The sequence below is a fragment of the Sceloporus undulatus genome, chromosome 3 (genome assembly GCF_019175285.1).
Source record: "Sceloporus undulatus isolate JIND9_A2432 ecotype Alabama chromosome 3, SceUnd_v1.1, whole genome shotgun sequence".
Lineage (NCBI taxonomy): Eukaryota > Metazoa > Chordata > Lepidosauria > Squamata > Phrynosomatidae > Sceloporus > Sceloporus undulatus.
The window spans coordinates 716,361-738,029 of NC_056524.1; the positions used below are offsets into that span (position 1 = coordinate 716,361).

The window sequence follows — 21,669 nt, forward strand, 5'->3', positions numbered from 1 at the left end:
TAAATTAAAGCTTTCTAAATCTATTATTTTTTTGTTCTGTAAGAGGATCCAGTCCTTAATCCACATCAAAGCACAAGATTTGAAATATAGTTCTAAATTAGGTAAACCTAGACCCCCTCTTTCCTTACAGTCGCACATTACCTTAAACTTAATTCTGGCTCTTTTCCCCTGCCACAGAAAGTCCACAATATCTTTGTTCCAGATTTGAAATGGCTTCTTATTATTCAGTATCGTTTGGAATAAAAAGAGCATTTTGGGCAGTATACACATTTGGATGCATGCAATCCTGCCCAATAACGTAAACTGCTGTCTATTCCATTTCTTAAGATCTTCTTTAATTTTTTTCCAAATATAGATGTAGTTATTTTCGTATAGCTCCGAGTTTTTTCCTGTGATTCTTATACCCAAGTATTTAACCTGTTTTATAATTTGGATTTCTGATTTACTTTTAAGATCTTCAGTCTCCTGTAGTGATAAATTTTTAATCATCATTCCACTTTTCCTTTTATTAACTTTACATCCTGCTATTATTCCAAACTCGTCTAATATCTCTTGTAACATTTACTTTTAAGTGGGGTGCTGTGACTTGGATTCAAATCAATGTTACTTACATTAGAATGCAAGATTTGGTTGCTCAGAGTGTGGGACAAGTGCATTTCTTTCAGCTGGGATCCTTGATTTGCTAGGCCTGGTCTTCTGATTTCTCCTGGAGTGACAGTGGGATTCCCTTTCATTGCCTTCCTCAGGCAGTGCATCTGTCTTGGGAGACAAATTAAGAAAACAGTAGACCTTCTGGCATTAGAAGGGAATCCTGGTTCATTCTCTGTCTTTCAATAGATGCGTGAAGAAGAATTACAGGCAGTGGTGAAACAGGCTAATGAAAAGGCAGGCGAGCTCCAAGGGCAGCTTGTGCAGAAGGAAAAAGCCATGGAGCATTACAAGGCCCAGGTACAAACAACCAGGCTGCGTCTTGCAGGACGGGGTGGGTTGACCCTCACCTCTTGCTGTGCTTGAAAGTTGCCCGTCTCTTTGCCCCTCAGATAGAGAAGGCCAAAACCCATTACAACGCAAAGAAGCAGGAAAACCAGGAGCTGCTGAAGAAGTTGAAAGGCCTGGAACAACTCGAGAAGGAGAATGCTGAGCTGAAGACTGAGTCAGAGCGCCTTGCCAGAGAGTTGCAACACACAGCCATGCAAGTCAAGGAGTCTGAGCTCAGCTGCAAGAACCTCACCAGTCGGGTCCGCGTCTTGGAGGCACAGGTATGGCAGGAGCAGTTTGTTTGTGTCTGTGTGACACTTAAAAGATGGCCTCTGGGTACATTGCAGTACTAATGCCTTCTTTTATTCCAGACCTTTAAAAAGGCCTGTAGCTCCCCATTCTTAACACTGAGAACAAGAAGTAATTTTGTGTTTAGACGTATGAAGTGTGACAGGCAATTTGGAGAGAATTAGTTGGACAAGGCAGCGGGGCTGTACCCTAGCATCAGGGCACTTGCTTTGCAGGGAGTCCCCAGGTGAATTCTAGCCACCCCCAGACCCATTTGGTCAAGTAGCAGGTGGTGGGAATAGCCCACCAGACCCTGGAGAGGTGCTTCCACATGAAGCAGATTCCTATCTTCCATAGAAAGAGCAAGTGGGGAGCATGACCAAACACCCCATGGGAGCATGGGCATTACACCTCATTGGTTCCCAGGATCTAACCCAAGATGAGAGAGTTCCTGAGTTGATGAGGAAATGTTTTTCGTGCTATAAAATGAAGTTGATGTGTAAATGCTCCAGAGAATTTCAGCAGAGTTTCATTTCACTTCAAAAGGAGGAAAAAATCTCTAAAGTGTCTAAACTGTCTAAAAAATTGTCTTGTCTAAATTGGTTAAGAGGAAAGGTCAGGAGGTGGTGGGTTATTTGAAAACACAAAATGTAGAGTGACCTAGAATGTGTGTCACATAAATCTGTATTTCAGTACAGTGGTACCTCGGGATACGAAATACCCAGGTTACGAAATTTTCGGGATACGAAAAAATCCCATAGGAAATCATTGTTCCGGGTTACGAATGTTTTTTCGGGATACGAAGAAAATTTTTGGTGCTTTTTTCGGCTTTTTCGCACGAAACGCGGCTTTTCCCCATTAGCGCCTATGGCAATTCGGCTTACGAAGGCTTTTCGGGGTACGAAAGCGGCCGCGGAACGAATTAATTTCGTAACCCGAGGCACCACTGTATCTGACCAGGAAATGACCTGGATGACAGAATTGGGAGCATACTTATCAAATTTGCAGATGGCACCAAATTAGGAGGAGTAGTTAATACTCCGGAGGACAGGATCAAGATCCAAAATGATCTGAATAGACTAGAAAGCTGGGCCAAAGCTAACAAAATGAAATTCAACACGGAGAAATGTCAGGTACTGCACTTAGGGCAGAAAAATGAAATGCACAGATACAGGATTATGGGGGACACCTGGCTGAATGAAACTACGTCTGAAAGGGATCTAGGAGTCCAAGTAGACCATAAGTTGAACATGAGTCAACAATGTGATGCGGCAGCAAACAAGGCCAATGCGATTTTAGGCTGCATCAATAGAAGTATAGTGTCTAGATCAAGAGAAATAATAGTGCCACTCTATTCTGCTCTGGTCAGGCCCCACCTAGAATATTGTGTCCAGTTCTGGGCGCCACAATTCAAAAAGGACATTGAGAAACTGGAGCCATGTGTCCAAAGGAGGGCGACAAAAATGGTGAAAGGTCTGGGAACCATGAAGTCCTATGAGGAAAGACTTAGGGAGCTGGGGATGTTTACCTGGAGAAGAGAAGGTTAAGAGGTGATATGATCGCCCTGTTTAAATATTTGAAAGGATGTCATATTGAGGAGGGAGCAAGCTTGTTTTCTGCTGCTCCAGAGAACAGGACCCGGAACAATGGATGCAAGCTGCAGGAAAAGAGATTCCTCCTCAACATTAGGAGGAACTTCCTGAGAGTAAGGGCTGTTCGACAATGGAATGCACTCCTTCCTCGGAGGGTGATAGAGTCTCCTTCCTTGGAGGTCTTTAAACAGAGGCTGGATGGCCATCTGTCAGGGATGCTTTGATTTGGATTTCCTGCATGGCAGAATGGGGTTGGACTGGATCAGGGCCCGTCCGGTCTCTTCCAACTCTACGATTCTATGATTCTATGAAAGGGGTCTTGGGATATGAGGTTGTCTGGGTTTTGAGGTCTTTGAGGAGGACCCTTCATTCTACCTTCTACATAGAAGGCACATGGATGAGGCCTTCTCCGTGGTTGCTCTGTGCTCTTGCACTCTTTAGAGGCTTTTAATTTGTAGTTATGAGATGGGTTTTATATGGGATAAGTATTGTGATTTAATTGTGGTTTTAGTATTTATAATTTCATATTGTTTTTAGCTGATGTTTTAACTTTTTATTGCAATATGTTTTTTAAATTGTTATTGTGAGCCACCTTGGGTCCCTTTGGGGAGAAAGGTGGGATAGAAAATAAATAAATAAATAAATAAACTGGTTTCTTATAGGGATTTTTTTAAAATAATAGACTGAACTGTCCATATTGCTTTTTAGTGGGATTTTTTTCCTAACGTTGTAAGAAAAACCTAGCTGGTTATGCTAGAGGAGACCCATCAGATAGATGTTCTGTTTCCATCCTATTTCTGTACCAAGACAAGCACAGAATCAGTATAACCATGTTTAAAGATAGCAATTTTGTTTTGGGGAAGTGTTGGCAGCCCTTCTGTCATCACTAAGAGCATGCCAGCCATTGCCTCCTCGCTTGGGAGGCCAGTTATGAGGTCTGGTCCCTTTGAGCTCTTAAAATGAAACTGAAGACAACCAACTATACCATTTTTCTGTCCACATTAACAGACGCTTTTGCTTTTCCAATGTATTTTCTTTTGGCTGAGATTACATCACTCCAATCATAATTGATTCCATTATTGACATGGTTGTTATTCTCATCTGACTTGGCATTTCACAATGTTAGGCTTGTCTCAGAACTGAAATTGAAAAATGTTTGCAGTTAATAGAATATTATAGTCTATCCTGTATGTCACCGGAAAAAAAATCTGGAGGCTTTTTAACCTCGTGCTGCATTTAAGAAGGATCTGCAATGCTGAATTACATTTATGTATGCAGCTATTAAATTCAAATTTGTTTTTTTATTGGCATAGAGCTCTTCCAGTGTTATCTGTAGCACAGAGGCCAACTCTATTCTTTTCTGTTTCACACCCCAATGTAGATGGAGTTTGCAGATCGGCAGTTGCGAGAGCAGGGCAAGTTCCAGGTGGCCACAGATGCATTAAAGAGCCGCGAAACCTTCAGACAGAGCCCAGCTGACATCAGCACAGACAGTTTGGACCTGAGCGCCAATGAAGAAACCCAGCCGCTCAACTCCACCAGGTACTGGCCCAGAAAGGAGGCTAGCACAGCTGAGAAGTGGCACACTTGGCACGGCCTGGTCAGCAGCCTTGGAGGGTGTGCTTGGCTCGAGTGGAGCAGAGCATCTCTTGTAGTTTTACTTGCTCTCTGTTCCTCTTGTAGTGATTTTTCATCCAGGCAATGCAGCCTGATTTGCCATGGACCAGAGGCCATCCACTCTGCAGTCCCTACCCAAGTGTGTCAGGCTTCTTCATTTGGAAGCCCTGGCAGAGAAACAGCCTTATAGACCTGGGCTCTGAGTGTACAGTGGGGATGGAGAGTGACAGGTCTTTTCTGCTGTGGTCTTTGAGGCATCCACAGCCCTGAGCGCTCAGTGCAAAGCACTTGGGAGCAGTTGCACTGACCCTCCTTGCCTCTCTTTTCACAGCAGGAGGACCCGCCGTTCCCTTTCCGAATCCGGGCCAGCAGAGTCATCCAAGGCTTCCCAGCCATTGCCTCGTAAGATGGAATCTCTGGAGAGCCTCTACTTCACGCCCATCCCCACCCGCTCCCGGTCCAAACTGGAGAACAGCGGGGGATCCATGGGCGATGTTTCCTTTGAGTCGGGACGCAAGACACTCTCCAGTCGACGGCGCACCACACAGGTCATCAGCATCACCATGACCAAAGTAATGTGGGGTCTGCCTCGGGTGGGAGCAGAGGCGTGGTGGCAGCACTTTGTGGGCTGCTCGCGTGCAGATTTTCTGTTCAGGAGCCAAATTGGCCCTGTGTCTTTGGCTTCCAGAGAAAAAATCCCTGTTGCCTCGTCAGGTGGGGGGAACAGCAGGCATCCCCCGATGGACAGCATCACTACATAGTTCTGGTGCCTCCAGCCAATCCATAGGTCATAAATTGGAGGGAGTAACTGTATGTTAGCAAATGCGCCTGTTTGGCTAACCACAGGGTGCCATTTTTTTCTGGTGCAGACTGTATGCAGCCCTGGCTGAAATAGCAAGGTGCCTGCCAAGGAGTCATTTGGGAAGACCTAGAAAATGAAGGCAGGCCGGAGCAAGAGCTCTCCTCTGCCATGTGCTCACCCTCTCCTACTTCTTCACAGAAACATGATGAGGCCGACGCCCCCAGCAGTGCCAATGAGTCCTTCTTCAGTTTGCAGTCAGCTGGGTCCCAGGCCTCCAGCCATGAGACAGTCAAAACCCGCCTGCGGTCTGCCGCCAGCTCCTCCACCCGTTCCCTCGCCAGCCTCCCTTCCCAGGACTCCCTCCACCAGCTGACCGCCTCCTCCCCCAACGACAGGGCCAGCAACGCTGCTCTCATGAACCTGCCTGGCTACCGGCCCGCCACCCGCAGCTCTCTGAGGCACTCCCAGGCCGGAGGGGCCAATACTGGTGAGTGCTGGAGGCTGGAAATCAGCGGGTCCAAGGAACGAGGGCTCACTTTAATCCTTTTAAGAAAAGAAGCCAACCTGCTGAGAGCCCTCACAAGGCCCTCTGGCCGTCTCAGGTGTCTCCATCTTGCCACTGCTCTGATGGTTCATAGCAAGAGCCCTTTCTTGGGTTGACAGGAGGAGAAGTCTGTACACATTGGCCCATCACCTTCCAGAGACAGACATGGAAAGCATATGATTTCAGAGTGGAACCTGATTGGTCTCAGTAACAGCCATTTTCCATACCTGGGCCCAGAGAGAAGCTTTCTCTTTTCATATTCCTTAACCTCACTGAGATTTTGTCTCCTTCATCTTTCTTACTTTGCTGAATTCTTTGTTATTGTGTTCTCATTATTTGTCACCTCCTTTTGCTCCCTAGTCATTTTTTCTCTGGTTTTGCACCCAGGGAATAAAACTAAGTAGACTGATGGTTTCCACGCTGCCTTTCCCTTTCTCAGGCCGCCGCAGTAGCAGCTTCTATGTTGGTTCCTGCCATGACGAACCTGAGCAGTTGGACGAATGGAACCGCATTGCCGAGCTCCAGCAGCGCAACAGAGTGTGTCCACCTCACCTCAAGACTTGCTACCCTTTGGAGTCCAGGGTGAGGGCATGTGCTGCATAAACAGAGCCCTTTGGGGTCAAGATGTGTGTCCCATAGGTGGATAGCTTGGAAATCTGCATCAAGGAAAAGTGAGGAGGTGGGGCAGTAATAGGGGGCAGAATTAGTTGATGGGATTCCTCCACTTGCTTTGAGTTAGTCAAGGTCATGAGGATTCATGAACTGAAGAGGACAGATAATCATAGTTGATTTGGGGTCACTTGATAGGACTTTCCCCCTTGTGGAACCATGCATCTTGGAAGTCTAGCTTATGAAACATATTAAATAATAAGTCACACTTAAGTTAAAAATTGGGTGTGTTAAAAACAACCTTTCTCCATCCTAGCCAAAAACATGCTTGACATAATGAACTGTCTTCACGGCTTGGCCAAGGTTGCATACACATTTCCGTACCTTTTGGCTGCCTTCTGCCATAAAGTGTTCTATGTACGAAAATGGTCTGTGGTTTGGAGGAGAATGTGCTTTTTGTTTAACCCCAATTAACAATAATGGTTGAAGCACTGTCCAAAGGCATTAGAAACTACAGAATTACATCAGCCAGAGGCACTGGGCTATAATCATTTAAGATTGTTAATGCTCTGCTGTTCATAACAGTTTATGGAATTTAAAACTTACAAGTCACTACTATTCCTCCCTCTGTGTTGCTTCTCTGTAACACTCCTCTCCTGTCCCAGTTTTGTCACACCCCCTAAATTCTAAGCAATGCAACATTCCAGACAACTGTTGCCATTTGTACAAAATTGTGCTGAATTAACCTGGGTGCAAACGTTGAGTGTGGAGCAGGCCTCCAACCTGACCCTTCAACAGATGTGTGGAGTGTGCCTGGCCTGGCTTCCTTTTGCCCAAAAGGCCACTGCCTGATGGTCTCTTCGGTTTTCTCTCCTCCCCTCTCTCCAGCCATCTCAGTCACTGACAACCATCACAGATGAAGAAATGATGACCGGCGACCCAAAGGAGACGCTCCGACGGGCCACCATGCTGCCCTCTCAAGTTGCTGAAAGACCCATCACCCGCCGCAGCACAATGAGCTCAACCTTGGCCGCAGGAGACGGCGTTGCTACCCGGAAGCAAAGGAAGCGCGTTTCGGATGAATCCCAGCACGGTCCAGGCACCCCAGAGGTGAGCAGCAGCAGCTCTGTGATGCGGTGAATTGGCCTGAGGCCCTTGGACAGCTGGGCAGCACTAGGGAGGCTGTGGCCGCAAGCACCTCAAATCGGCCTGGGATGGCAGCTGCCAGTTTGCTTGTCTTCTCCTCTAGCATTCTTAAGCCTCTCTGGCTTTTGCTTGTGAAGAACTGTAGCCTGTGATGGCCTCCTAGTCCCATGAAAATTTTTCCAAGACTCATTTGGACTAGGCCAGGAATGGAAGTTCCTTTCCCCCTGTTTATTGATCTTCTGTTCATTAACTGCCATACCCCATTTCTCAGTCTGTGAGGAACACCCCAAGGCTGATGTTCTTGGAGAAAAGTCTTGCTCTATGCAAGCTCTTTTGGGGGTCTCAGAAGGCCTGGTGGGGGTTTGGAGGGCCTCACTTTCTCCCACTTTTCGATGTTGCCAGGTTAGAGAACTTCTCTGAGGTGGAGAGGGAGAAAGAACAGAATCCTGGCTCACAGTTTCTCTTCTACTTCTCCTTGCCTTTTTTCTTTTCTTTTTCTTTTAGTATATCTCAGGGCAGGGGGAACGTTTCAGCAGTTGTCCCTTTCCTTGGTCCACAGATCTTTTGCCCAAAAGGGAGGCTGGCCCCAAATCTTTTAAGCTTCAGGTGGGCACCCAAAACAGTGCTGCTCCATATGGCATTCGGTGTTTGAAAATGCTGTTTTAACTGTTTCAAAACTGGATTCTAGGGTTGTTTTTAGACTGCTTTTAGGAGGTTTTAAATAGTATTTTAGTGAGTTTTTGTTACAAGTTTCTCTCTTTGTATTGTTTGAATTGGCTTTTATTTGTTGATCGCCTCAGGAGCCCTTGTGGGCTGGGAGATGATATAGAAATATTTTAAATATAAATTAAATCCCAACTCTTCCTCTCCCACTTCTCTTTCTAGTCCAAGAAGTCTGCCAGCTGCTTCCCACGGCCTCAGACACCCAAAGCGCGTACCGAGGATCACAAGCACAGCAGTCATCCGGGAGGCAAGAAGGGCAAAAGCCAAGCATCCGACAAGCAGGTAAGGAAGCCCCACAGAGGCCACTGCTCTCAGCAAGAGAGGCAGAGGTGGGTCCCCTCCTGTGCGGATGCAGCCAAGCAGTGCAGAGTCTTGAGAACATCCTCTGTGAATGGGCAGACTGTAAGGGAACACATTGTTTCACATGTGTGCAAGGAGTCTGGAAGGGCAGAGAGATTGCTGAAGTCCCCAAGCAAGCTTGGTGCCTTTTTCTCCCCTGCAGTCCGAGAGGCGCCAGTCCCTTGCGTTCAGCATTCTAAATACGCCGAAGAAGCTGGGGAATAGCCTTCTCCGCCGTGGGGCAAACCGTAAAGTGACTCCTAAAAACTCCCCCCGGAGTGGCAGTCGGAGATCCCCAAGGACATCCACATCTCCAAAGGGCAAGGTAGGAATGTTGGGTGTGCGTTGAGCCTACTGTTCCTCATTAGTCCTTCCGAAGCAGTGAGTCAAGGAACAGATAGATCGGTTGGGCAAGTATTTTAATTTCATGGTGGGGAAAGGGGGAGGATTAGCACCTAGGTGGAGGGGGCATGAAATGGGAGTGCCATGGTGGTGCCCATCTTTCTCAGGGGGGTTCTTGGAAGAAGGCAAGGGGAAAATGGTTTCTTAGCAGGGAGTAGCTCCTCTCACCCTTCCTGCTGGTGCAGATGAAGGATGCTGAGCTTCATTGCTCTCAGTGGGTTTGGTAGGAACACTTGAGGCAGCGCAGCCACAGGGGCCCCCTGAGATCCTGCTGGTTGTGTGTGGCCTGTTTGGATTGCACTTGATCTGCTCTGGGCTGGATTGGCAGCAGGTCTGCTGTTTTGTCTGGTCTGTTCCAGGGCAGAACAAAGAGAGACAGCCGTGGCTCTCTTAGCACAGTTGTGGGCAAAATTGTGGCCTTCCAGGTGATGTTAACTTGGGACTCCCACCATTCCTAAATGTTGGCTGTGCTGACTAGACCGGATGGAAGTTACAGTCCAGCAAATTTGGAAGGGCTATGCTTGCCCCATCCAGAACACAGACATAGGCATACCGCCAGGTCTTGTCCGGTACCTCAATATAAGGCAGCTCTTAGATTGAGGTGCCAAGCAGCAGACAAGACACATCAGCACACCTGTTTCTGTGTTCTGGGTGGGGCAAGCGCATCCCTTCCAATGTTGAGATGCTCTGAAGGCCAGGTATTGCTGAGGTAGAGGAGAACCTCTGGCCATTCTTGCAGGGTGCAATCTTGCTGAAAGTTTTCCGAAGCATGCAGCATTGAAATGAATGGTGGGGGGCCTGAGCAAGAGCAGAGTCACGTTCATCGCTGCCATTTGTACTATGAGGAGGAGGTGCCATTTGGCTCTTTTCCCTCTCCCTTTTGGCCTCAAAAATGCCACCTCTCTTGCCAGGCATCCCATAGGAACCATACTGACCACCCCTCCCTGTGTGTACCTTTCTTCTATCACAGGCCAACTCCAGGTCTCTGAGGAACACCAAGTTCTAGCAACGCCATCTTTCCTGTGTGGTCAAGAGCCCTCCTGCCACTCTGAGCACCGTGTCTCCCCAAGTAGAGGGGGCCAGGTGCTGCTGCCACCCCGCCACCGCTATTGCCTGAGTCTCCCGCAGCCTTTCCCCCTGCTCTCCTCCATTCCTGCTTCCACCATGTGCAGGGCCCCCTTGCCCCCCCCCACACGACGACGCCAACACCTTGGCATCCCTCCGGCCCCAGTTCATACAATTTATGGGGGGTGGTAGTTCTGACTTACTGGGCAGAGGGGCACTGTAAAGGTTGTTGTGTGTGTGTGCCTCTGCGCGCACACTGAGGCAGGAAAGTTTTGCCAGCGAAACGAGAAATTCTCCAAACAAGCCTATTCCAGAATCAAAAGCATTTGGCAGAATTGGGCACTCCAAGAGGGAGTCAGAACAGGAACTGGGATTTACTCTTCATTGCCGGAGTACCTAGCATCTTAAGAACTCCTGTGTGGAGCAAAGCTTCTCCGCTTCAAAGCAGTGGGGCCCCTTTTTTGGGTGGGGGCTTGGGACATATTAGCATGCATAGTTGCAGCAGCAGTTGACTTCCCATGGCATTGGGCAGCCCTCCATTCTTAGGTAATCCCCCGCCCTTTGCAAGACCACCGCAGATGGCAAAGCTCTTCCTTCCCAGATTCCTTCCCTGAAAATCAAGAAGTCTGGACTGAAGGCTGAGCTAAAGATCTTCCAGCAGAGACACCGAGAGCCAGGGGCTTGTCCTTGACCAGAAGGGGAGAGAATTCTTTGTCTCCTGCACAAAAGGCCAACATCATTTGAGAACTGGGATGGCTTTGGACAAGCGGCAGCGTAGTCATTCTCCTTGTGCGAGTGGCGACAGGAGGGTCTTCACAAGCGCTGTTCTCGGGCATCTTCAGGGCCTCTTGCTGGAGGGCGGGGGCTGAGGGAGTGCTTTGTACAGGCTGGGCATCCCCTTCCCTTATCCCACAGGCTTTACTTAGCTGTGTTGCTTTGTATTGTAATCTGTAGGCAATGCTGTGGGAGCGGGGTCTTTGGTGCAGTGTCCCTCTGCTTTCGGGACTGTGCCGGGGCAGCTCACCGGGGGCCCTAGTTACGAGGGCCAGGAGTGCGAGAGACACTGTGTCTGAGCACAGCCCTCCTTCATTTTGGTGGGGCTGGTGCCAAGACCATGCCCTGCCCCCTCTAACTAGAAGCCTTTGCCCAAAAAAGCAGGGCTGTGTGGAGGCGCTGGGGGGGGGGGGCTCTGTCCCCTGGGAGAGCATTTGCTTCCCCTCTTTTTGGAGGGGTCTCTCTCTCTCTCTCTCAAGAGCCCCCCGGCAATGGAGGAGAGCCAGAAGGCTGGTCCTGAGTGGGGTCCGGTCCGGAGGGAGGGGAGTGGGCATCCCCCTTGAGCTGTTTCCTGGCCTGGGGAGGGGATGCTGCCCGAGGGTGCCCCCCACACGCAGCCCTCTAATACACTTGCCTTTGTAGAGAGTTTAGCAATCAGATGTGTCATTTTAAATAAGGTTTCTACTTGTAAATAAATGGTATTTTTCTCCCATGCTAGCAGTGGCCAGTGGGGTCCTTTGCGGGCTTCCTTGGGATGGTGGGCACTTAACTCTTGGGCAGGTGAGAATGGGGTTGCAGCTTGGTTTCCAGGTAGGAGGGAATACGGCTGAGCCAGGCTTAACTCGAGGGAGGAGGGCACGTCCCCTGGGCCTGGTCTTTGCTTCGTTGCAAGGAAGGGGAAGGCCCCATTTCCCACAGTGCTTGGCTTCCCATTCATTCTGCCTATTTAAACAGCCCCTTGAACAGAATAGAGGCAACTTTGGTTCCTCTGTCAGGAAGGTGGAGTATTTGTGCCAAAAATACCACAAGTCTTTGTAGACTGTTCCAGAAGGGGCTTTGCCCATAGTTCAGGTATGCTTCACACACCAAGCAATGTGCCTCTTGTCCATGCAGCCTTCCTTTTAGGTAGCCCCTGTCTCCTCCAGAAATTCCTGGGTCAAAGTGGGCCTTCCTTTCCCAAGCCCTGTCCCCTGAGATGCTGGGGGTCTTGGGAAGAACAGGAGGAGGAAAGGAGAGCCCTTTTGACCGGATGGACCCTTCTATTCCCTGGGAAGAAAGGCCAAGGCAAACGCCAAAATGCCCTCCCTTTTCTGACGCTAGTTCTTTGGTGGTTCTTTTGAAAAGGATTGATTCCGAAGTGTGTTCAGCAAGTGGGAACAATGGATCTGAATCGCCTTGTTCTGGAGGGACTAATGGCAGAGGGGTGTTCACTGTCCCTCCTCCGTTTTTGCTAGATCCACCACCTCCATTGCCCCATGCGCTGCCTTTGTGCTTCTGGTGTGACCTGTATGATTTTTATAAAATGAAATCAAATTGATAGAATATTAGGTTCATTGGTTTTGCAACTACCTGCAAGCAGTAGTTGCAAATCAATGAATTGAATCTTCTATCAATTTAAAAAAGGCCCCTCTGGCCTTGGCAAAAGGCATTCTCCGCTCTCCAAGGGCAAAGTCTCCAAGGGACAGACTCTTGAACAGAAGAAAGGCGGCCATGCTCGGCTATGCTGCCTCTCCCTGCTCTCAAGAAGGGGGGATATTTGTGTCAGAAACACACCCCAGGACCTTGCAGACTGCCCTCTCCGGCTGCAGGAGGGCTTTGTGCTTCTTTGTGCGTTGCTGGCGTGGCCAGAACTGGGCCCGCTTGGCTCTGGCTCTGGTCCAGGGAGCCCTTTGGTCAGTCCCTGCCTCTCCCTTGGCCTGGCTTTATAGACTCTTCTTCCTTTCCCAGCCCCTGAGCTCTGAGATGCCCTGACCAGAGGATGGACCCTCTCCTCCTTCCTTGGGAGCCTTCTCAGCCTCAAAGCAAGACTGGGAGGAAGAGGGGCAAATGGCCATGCTCCCAGCCTCCAGGATTTCAACAGGGTTACAGCTTCCCCAGTAAAATCCTCAAAAGCCATACAGAGGAGGAGGAGAACGGAAAGAAAAACGGAGGCCCCACGCTTTCAAAAGGCAGTTGTCTGCAGATTTTATTTCCAAGCAGGGCATGGAAGGAGCTTACATTCCCAGGAAGGGTGCTTCCCAAAGCCGTCCAGATGCTCCATCTCCATCCTTCCTTGAGGGCAAACCCTGGCTTCCATGCTCAGCTACGCTGCCTTGGTCCTTTCCCCTGAGGCTTCCTGGCAGCCCTTCTTCCTTGGGCCTCTGCTGCTCCTTGCAGAACTAGGAAATGTAAAAACAGGGATGGTGGTTATTATTACTATTATTTATGTATTTATGTGTATCCTGCTCTTTCCCCAGAACTGGGACTCAGAGCGGCTTCACAACATTAACAAGCAGTCTGATTAAAAACACAGAAAAAGGTCCAATTAAAAAGGAATTAAATGACTACAATATTAAAACAGCTATTAAAATGATAATAATGAGTCAGGACCTGGTTCAACTGATGCACTAAAAGCGTTGGATGCCTCCCGTGGGGCCAAGGGAGGAGGAGGAGGATAGTCAATTTTGTGTTAGTATTATTCATAGCAAAATCATTGTTACTGTCCCACCCAAAACAGCCAAAAGCTGCTTAAAAATACAATATCATTATACACCCGGTCAGTGTTGTGGTGAGGGATGTGGGTCGGTGTGTGTTGTGGGTATGAAAAGCAAGACATGGGCCGTTCCTTTGTTTTTCAAGAGGCCAAACAAAACCAAACAGTGAGAAGTCGAAGGCTTTCTTGGCCGGCTTCCATGGGTTTTGGGGGGGGGCTCTGTGAATGCCATGTTCTAGGAGAGTTTCTTCCTGACGTTTTGCAAGCAGCAACTGTGGCTTTGGCATCTTCAGAGAATGCTGACATGGAAAAAGTTGCCTGGAAAAAGGCAAGCCGCCTCTGAAGATGGCAGCCACAGATGCTGCTGGCGAAACGTCAGGAAGAAACTCTTCTAGAACATGGCATTCACAAAGCCCCCAAACCCCACCAAAACCAAATGGAGAGAGGCAGACTGGAACCCTCCTCCGCTGAAGAGGCCTCTGAAGCCAAGAGCCGTTCGGTGGGGAGAGGACAGGTGTGTGTCTCAGGTAAGGAAGGAGATGGCGTTCCTGCAACGTTTGGGACCGGAGGAGAAACAAAGTGGAAAGAAGAAGATGAGGATTCAAACCAAGAAGAGCGATCCACATGTTCCATCAAACCTTTGATTGGAAACCTACCTCGCCTGCCAGGTCAGGTAAGCCTTGCGGAAGCAGGTAATAACATCTTGGACCAAGAGATGGATTGGAAGCTTTCTTCCCAAACCCTTCTCTGCAATGCCAGACAGCTAGGGACCGAGGGCAAACTTCATGGGGGCAGCAGAATTCTTGTTTGGGGAGCCATGCTTGGCGGGTGGGTGGTTCACTGCCCCAGCGTTTGCTTTTCAAAACTCACTAAAGAATCCCAGCGGAATTTGCCAGGGCCCATTGCTGTGCGTCATTCCTTTAATCCATCCCTTTAAATGACTCTTCTTTAATATACGAGTGAATGAATATATGTGGGGGTCCCCCTCGCCCCCCGTTATCAATTTAGTGCTAGCCGATAAATCTATTTAAGTATAACCACTACAGAGCCGGTGTGGCGTAGTGCTCTGAGCGTTGGACCACGATTTGAATCCCATCTCTGCCATATGGAAACCCTCTGGGTGTCCTTGGGTGGTAAGTCACACTCTCTCGGCCTCGGGATGGCAATGGCAAACCCCTTCTGAACAAACCTTGCTAAGGAAACCCAGTGATAGGGTCTCCGTAAGCTGGAAATGAAGCCCCCGTTCTCATGCCCACTCCGGGAGATGTTCCTTGGTCCAGGGCCCTAGCCTTGATGGGACCCCTGAGGTGTCATCTCCCAGTTGTGGCCCCTAACCCTGGTCCCTCCTTGCCTGGTGATGGCCGGGTCGGTGTCCTTCCTCCCGCTGGGGCCTGGGGTCTCCCAGGTGAGGGCCTTCCGGGCCGATCCCGACGGATCCAGGACGATGCATTCGAACTTGGTGCACAGGTCCTTTGGGGCGAAGGAGCGGAAGACTAGCTCCCGCTTCAGGGAAAGGCCATTGCCGCTGGACTTCTCTCTGCAAGAAAGGAACCCATTAAAAACCTTCCTTTCAAAACACACTAAAAGCACATTAAATGCCCGCTGGGATTCGGTTTCAGGACTCCTCATGGATGATGCCAAATCTATGGATGCTCAAGTCCCACTAAATACAGTGGCCCTGGTGAAATGGGGTTCCTTCCAAGACTGGAAGAAACTACTAGAGACGATCCTGGCAGGAAGGTTCCTCTTGGCTCAGGATTGGAAGACAAGGCTGGCTCCTACAACTGCAAATGGCTGAAGTAATGGATCCTTTGGCAAACTTAGTTCATGGAAACGCTGAAGAAGGAAGCAAGAAAGACTGGGAAATGCTTAATAAATATTGCACAAGGAAATAGAAATAATGTATTTAAAAAAACAATTACAGATACAGAGTAATAGGACCAGTAAAATAAGGAAACATTTAGGATACGGAAGTTTATACAAAACAGAACCTTGAAGCAGAGGGAGACTTGATCCAAGAAGCCATTGTAAGCCGCCCTGAGAGCCATTAGGGCTGAAGGGCGGGATATAAATACCCCAATAAATCAATAAATCCTACAAGACGAAGGTTATCAAAGGAAGCAGAAAATGCGAAAACGGAAATTTCCATTTAGAGATTTGGAAATAATATCTACATAAATATGAAGAGAACAAAGAGAATAGAAAGTTTTTAACTTAGATTTGGGTATAAATACATATTATGACCATGTATATTATTATGACTGGAATAAAAGGAAAAGGAAATAAAACGGCGTTCCTTACATAAATTTTCCAAATCAAGGTTTGCGATGTGGAATTCATACTGTTTAATGTTTTCAGGCCATGGATGGTTGGATCCAGGGGTGAAGAATCGGTGGATGGCAGCGAGGGCCCACGACCGATTTTCATATTCAAATCGCCCAGCCTCCCCCCCCCCCCAAAAAAATAGCCTTTTTTCAAAACATAAGACATTTGGGAATCCAGTCGTCGTAAGAGAAAGAGTCGGAAAGAGACATGTAAGAACGCATGGCACATAGATTGGAGAAGACGCATATATGGCCCTCTGCTAACTAAAGAAAAATTAGGAGGTAAATTGTGGTTTTGAGATTTAATGAGCTCACACTTATTATTATTATTATTATTATTATTATTATTATTATTATTATTATTAATCTCCCACCTTCAGCATCCAATAAGAATAAAACACAGTACAGAATACAATAAAATACCCAGCAAACCCCATTATCCCTCCCTCCCTCCATCACAACCCTTCAACCCCCCCCCCATTCCCAGGACCAAGGGCCAGTCCTGGGTCTTAGGATTTCAGTGCCGTTTCTTTCTACTGGAGGAATAAAGAGAATGTGGTTATTAGAAAGGAGCAGTCATTTCAGGCTGAGATGATGTCTGGAATGGACTGAGAAGACTTCCTTATTTAAATACATATGAAATCTATTCATCTCCAAGTTTTGGTGTTTAAAATAAATTGCCAATTATACCTGGAGGAAGTGCGAGAGAAAAAGGAAAGGTTTACTTAAGAAGAAACCAGTGTAATTTTGAAGAATGATGATAATAATAATAATAATAATATATGTACAAGTGACAAATATGTACATAATGAGACAGACATTATGTAAAAGGAAGAGTCATTATTTCCTATCTTTATTGTACGTTTGAAAGGAGGTCCAGTGGCCTAGTGGTTTAAGCCCTGGACCAAGACCCTGGGAGACCCGGATTCGAATCCCAGCTTGGCCACAGAAACCCACTGGGTGGCTTTGGGTGAGAAGTCACACTTTCTCAGCCTTAGAGGAAGGCAATGGCAAGCCTCCTCTGGACAGACCTTTCCAAGACGATCCTATGAGTGCTTTTGAGAGGACCCTGTGATCTTCGGACGTCATTACAAACTAATGCCCAGCTCTGCTGAAATCATTTTATTCCAGCGGTGGGTTGGGGCTTAAGTGACCCCAGCCTCCATGTGGCTGGACTGCAGCTCCCATCATCCTTAGCCATCCTGGCTAGCAGTGAGGGATGATGGGAGCTGCAGTCCAGTCGGCTGAACCACACACTGACCACTCCTGCTCCAGGCCAGGGCCCTCTTTAAACACTCCGCATCCTTTGCCTGGAAGAGTCTTGCCTCCTAAAAGTAAGGGTTTCAATGATTTAATCCATACTGGACTATAGTTATGTTGGCCTTCTTAGGAATGACAGAGGGACTTATTTCTACTGTATGGATCTTCTTATAGCTGTAAGCCGCCTCTGTTTTATTCCATTCTGTTGGAGAAGCGGCTCAGGAATATCATACTATTTATGATAAAATGGTGGCTTAACAAATATTTCTTTTGTTTTTCTTCTTTTTCTTTTTTAAATACATATAAATAAAATAATAAAACATGTTCCATCCGTTGTTTACAATGCGGTGATTACAAGACATATAATCCCAACATGAACACACATTGAAAATAAATCATCATCATCATCATTTATGTATATTTCCTTCCTCTCCGGATGGATTGAGGCGGCTTACGATATGAATAAATACATAGTAAAGAATGAGATAAAGTACCGAATAAAACCCATTAACTTGCTCAGTCCCTCTAATACTTGGCTTCACATTTGTCTCCTTATTTCCCTAGCCTTATTTTGTAAACTATATTACAGTTGTGTTCTTTTTCAATAAAGTTTGCATAAAGTTTATTCCATGCCCAGATTTTTAACTTTAGTCTTCCTTAAATACTCTAGAACCAAGTATCCTTCTAATCTTCCTGCCCCTTTCAATACCTGTCCCTTCTCTACTACCTTCATATCTTTATGGTTTATGCACCAAGTTAGTTTCTCCATTTCACGCTTCTTGAATAACTTGGTTATTAAAGCCATTGCCTTTAATATTTCACGCATCTCAAATAACTTGATGAAGCAGCCATTGACTTTCGGCATGCCTTGGATCTCCAGAATTGCGCCAACACTGTTCTGGCAGCGGTAATTACGTGGCGCGTGATCCGCCGTCCGTGCTTCTTTTCCATCTGTATTGGGGCAAATAGTCCAGATAAAGGATTGGGGCACAGTTGGAAAAGCATTTACTCACAGGGTGGGCTCCTCGCTGACCGCGTCCTCCGAGTACAAATCGTCCACGAAAGTCCCGTTCGCCAGCCAGTAGATGATGCCACTCTTCGGATAAGCCGAGTGACCCTCGCAAGAGACGACCAAGTTTTGCCCTAAACAGGAATGGGAAAGAGAACCATAGAGTTGGAAGAGACCCCCAAAAGGGCCCTGATCCAGTCCAAGCCCCTCCTTCTGCCATGCAGGAACTCTCCATCAAAGCATCCCCAGAGACAGACAGCCAACCAGCCTCTGCTTAAAGACCCCCCATGTTTACCCCCATGTTGTTTTGAAACCTCGTCTTGGTCATCCCTTGAGTCTGTTTTGGTGATGATGGGGTCTTGATGAAGCCCCCCACATCCATCCCTGTGAGAGATTCAAAATAACCCTGATGCGCTTGGCAGAAGAAACCTTTCTGGGCCCTTTCTTCAATACCAAACATGACTTGGGTGCATCTATTCTACACTGTAGAAATAATGCAGTTTGGTTCCACTTTAACTGCTGTAGCTCCATCCGACAGGATCCAGGGATCTGTAGTTTTACCAAAGCCTTTAGCCTTCTCTGCCAAAGAAGGGCTGTTGCCTCTCACCCAAAAATGCAAACCCCAGGATTCTGCAGAATGGACCCAAAGCAGCGCAAGTGGTGCCAGATTGCGTTGTTCCTCTGGTGCAGATGGACCTTTGCTCAGGGATCCCCCAGAGAACAATTTGACCTTTGAACTTTATTGCTTCTGTAAAGGGCCAGGCGCATTTATGGCCCTATATAAATAACTATAATAATAATAGCAATCCCTTTACTTTACCTGCAGAGTGGATCGGACTTACCAAAGAAAGGAGTGTAGATGAGGGGAGAGGAGATGCTCGGCCGCAGCTTTGCAACTGAATCCGGGGAGAAAAAGGCATATTGTTTGAGGAAAAGAGGACTAATGTGGAGCTGTTGGGTCTCTTCAATCCCAGAGAAACTGGGTCACAGGATGCTAGAGTAGGAAGAGACCCCCAGAAGGGCCCTGATCCAGCCCCAGCCCCTCCTCCTTCTGCCATGCAGGAACTCTCCATCAAAGCACCCAGCTTCTGTTTAGCTTGTGTCCGTTGTTCCAGTCTCTGGAGCAGCAGAAAACAAGGTTGCTCCCTCCCTCCTCAATGTAAGACCCCTTCAAATATTGAAACAGGGCTATCGTATAATAATCATCATAATAACATGTATTTGTATCCCGCTGGTCCAGACGAAGAGGAAATACCTCTTATAATTTGGGAGAATGTACGGAAGAAAAACCCAAAGTTTGCAAAATGTAGTAATTAAAAGAAAATCATTTCCGAGCCTTTTAGAGGCGGAATATGATCCGAACTGGATCGGGAAAGAGGGAAAGGCAAGGGCAAACGTAATGGCTGGGAAGGCAATGGCAAGATGGGGACGCTTTGCCATATTCTGGGGGAGAGACACCCAATTATTGAAGGAACCTTGCCAAAAAAGGCCTTCCATTAAGGCCAGGACTTTTCCTGCTAAAACATAAACAGACGTAATTGAAGATCCAATTAAAACAAGAGGAAATAAGTGCATTACTTTATAGGACAACTGCTGCCTGTAGAGTCTATATGCGAAATACTGGAAGTCAAAATGCCATCAAAGGACGAATGGATAATAAAATTGAATGGCTTAGTTTTAATGGATAGTTTATCATTGTGTATAAATAGAAAAACCACCCAAGAATATGAAGAGAAATGGAAAGACGTGTCAAGAAGACTATGGGAAAAGGGGAAAAGATGAGACGGTGAAATAGGATGGGATTGGTATAAAAGTCTGATAAGTATCTGATATCAATTATTAATTAAGACACAGAAGATGTATAGAAACATATAAGGAGGTAAGAAATTTAATTATAATGTAACCAAATGTGGAATAGAGGAGATAATGCAGAATTGAAAGATTGTTTGTTTATTTTATGTCAAATTAAAATTCATATATATATATATATATATATATATATATATCTATATATATTGCTTGCTATTGGGAATTATGTTTATTTATTCATCCCCCCCCCCCCCAAATTCCCAAATTTCCCTTTCCTTTGTCTTTTTAGATTGTAAGCCTGAGGGCAGGGAACCGTCTATTATCCCTTCTGTTGTAAGCCACCCAGATTCCCAATGATTGGGTGGCATATAAATAAATCTAAATCCTATTATTATTATTATTATTATTATTATTATTATTATTATTATTTTCTAAAATACTTTCAAGCCGTGGATGCTTGAATCCGTGGATTAAAAACCCGTGGAGAAGCAGGGCTGCAAAGCGCTGCAATAAAAGCAGAAAAGAAGGGCCTAAGCAAAGGGACCTTTATGGGGAGAGTCGGGTATTTTTAGGGGGGTCCTCCCTTGTTGCCTCCCCAGCCCCCCAATTTCCTTACCTGTTCCTTGGAAGCAGATGGAGCCGCAGAGGAGGGCCAGGAAGAGTCCTGGAAGGGAAGCAGAGCAAGGAAGGGCTTAGGGGACCCCTCTGGGCTCCCAGTTGAGGCTGGGCCCCTGTAGCCCCCAGGGCCCTTTCCCAGGCGCTCAGGGGCCCAGGGGCCTTGCACCGGTGGCCTAGGACCCAGGAACCCAAAGCCTCCGTGGAAAACGGCAAGCTTTATCCAGAAGCCAAAGCAGCTCACAGCAGGGCAGCGTTGTCAGGACTGGAGGCATTCGGTTACGCAGGATAATGGTCTCAACCATCAGAACAATGCAACCCTATGACCAACATCTTCAGTCTTCTTCCTCCTGTTTGCTGCTGAAGAAGAAGCCAGTATGACTTTGAAAGCTTGCAACACGGATTTGTACATTTTGGTGGTCCCAATAAAGGTATCATTGTGAAGCTGAAAGCTTTCGTGGCCAACACCCATAGTTTCTTGTGGGTTTTGGGGGCTCTGTGGCCATGTCCTAGAAGAGTTTCTTCCTGATGCTTCGCCAGCATCTGTGGCATCTGGCATCTTTGAGAATAAATGATTGACAGACCCCTCTCTACCATTCCAGCATTCAGATGCTGGCAAAAGATCAGGAATAAACTCTTCTAGAACATGACCATATAGCCCCCCAAATCCACAAGAAACTGAAGGTTTGGGTGTTATGGGATTTCCTATATGGCTGATGCGGACTCCCAGATCCCTTTCACATGTGTAAGTCTCTCATTCAGCCAGGTCTCCCCCATAATCCTATATCTGTGCATTTCATTTTTCCGCCTTAAGTGCAGTACCTTACATTTCTCTGTGTTGAAGTTCATTTTGTTAGCTTTGGCCCAGCTTTCAAGTCTATTCAGGTCGTTTTGAATCTTGATCCTGTCCTCTGGAGTATTAACTATTCCTCCTAATTTGGTGTCATCTGCCAGTTTGATAAGCATGCCCTCAATTCCTTCATCCAAGCCATTGATAAGGAGATTGAAGAGCCCTTGGCCCAGGACAGAGCCCCACTGGACACCCCCCCCCCGTCCGTCCGTCCGTCCGTCCGTCCGTCCC

General features: G+C 47.2%; 2 protein-coding genes across 7 annotated transcripts in view; one reads left to right on the plus strand and one right to left on the minus strand.

The window, feature by feature from the left end:
* Nucleotides 1-11,591, plus strand: part of NUMA1 (nuclear mitotic apparatus protein 1) — a 182,722-nt gene extending 171,131 nt beyond the window's left edge. For 2 of the 3 annotated variants that reach the window (XM_042458107.1, XM_042458109.1), the window contains 10 exons: nucleotides 838-948; nucleotides 1,041-1,259; nucleotides 4,240-4,400; nucleotides 4,807-5,047; nucleotides 5,476-5,764; nucleotides 6,261-6,403; nucleotides 7,319-7,540; nucleotides 8,462-8,581; nucleotides 8,802-8,963; nucleotides 10,011-11,591. In XM_042458107.1, the coding sequence (XP_042314041.1) occupies nucleotides 838-948; nucleotides 1,041-1,259; nucleotides 4,240-4,400; nucleotides 4,807-5,047; nucleotides 5,476-5,764; nucleotides 6,261-6,403; nucleotides 7,319-7,540; nucleotides 8,462-8,581; nucleotides 8,802-8,963; nucleotides 10,011-10,046 (1,704 nt within the window). In that variant the 3' untranslated portion in view covers nucleotides 10,047-11,591. The remainder of the gene's footprint in view (nucleotides 1-837; nucleotides 949-1,040; nucleotides 1,260-4,239; nucleotides 4,401-4,806; nucleotides 5,048-5,475; nucleotides 5,765-6,260; nucleotides 6,404-7,318; nucleotides 7,541-8,461; nucleotides 8,582-8,801; nucleotides 8,964-10,010) is intronic. The other variant, XM_042458108.1, reaches the window with a different exon arrangement.
* Nucleotides 11,592-13,041: 1,450 nt separating this feature from the next.
* The window catches only part of LOC121925681 (interleukin 18 binding protein), a 22,918-nt gene continuing 14,290 nt past the window's right edge, over nucleotides 13,042-21,669 (minus strand). For 2 of the 4 annotated variants that reach the window (XM_042458138.1, XM_042458140.1), the window contains exons 2-6: nucleotides 20,590-20,637; nucleotides 19,007-19,066; nucleotides 18,169-18,298; nucleotides 14,923-15,108; nucleotides 13,042-13,257 (exon numbers count right to left, since the gene is read on the minus strand). In XM_042458138.1, the coding sequence (XP_042314072.1) occupies nucleotides 13,182-13,257; nucleotides 14,923-15,108; nucleotides 18,169-18,298; nucleotides 19,007-19,066; nucleotides 20,590-20,637 (500 nt within the window). In that variant the 3' untranslated portion in view covers nucleotides 13,042-13,181. The remainder of the gene's footprint in view (nucleotides 13,258-14,922; nucleotides 15,109-18,168; nucleotides 18,299-19,006; nucleotides 19,067-20,589; nucleotides 20,638-21,669) is intronic. The other 2 variants (XM_042458139.1, XM_042458141.1) reach the window with 1 other exon arrangement.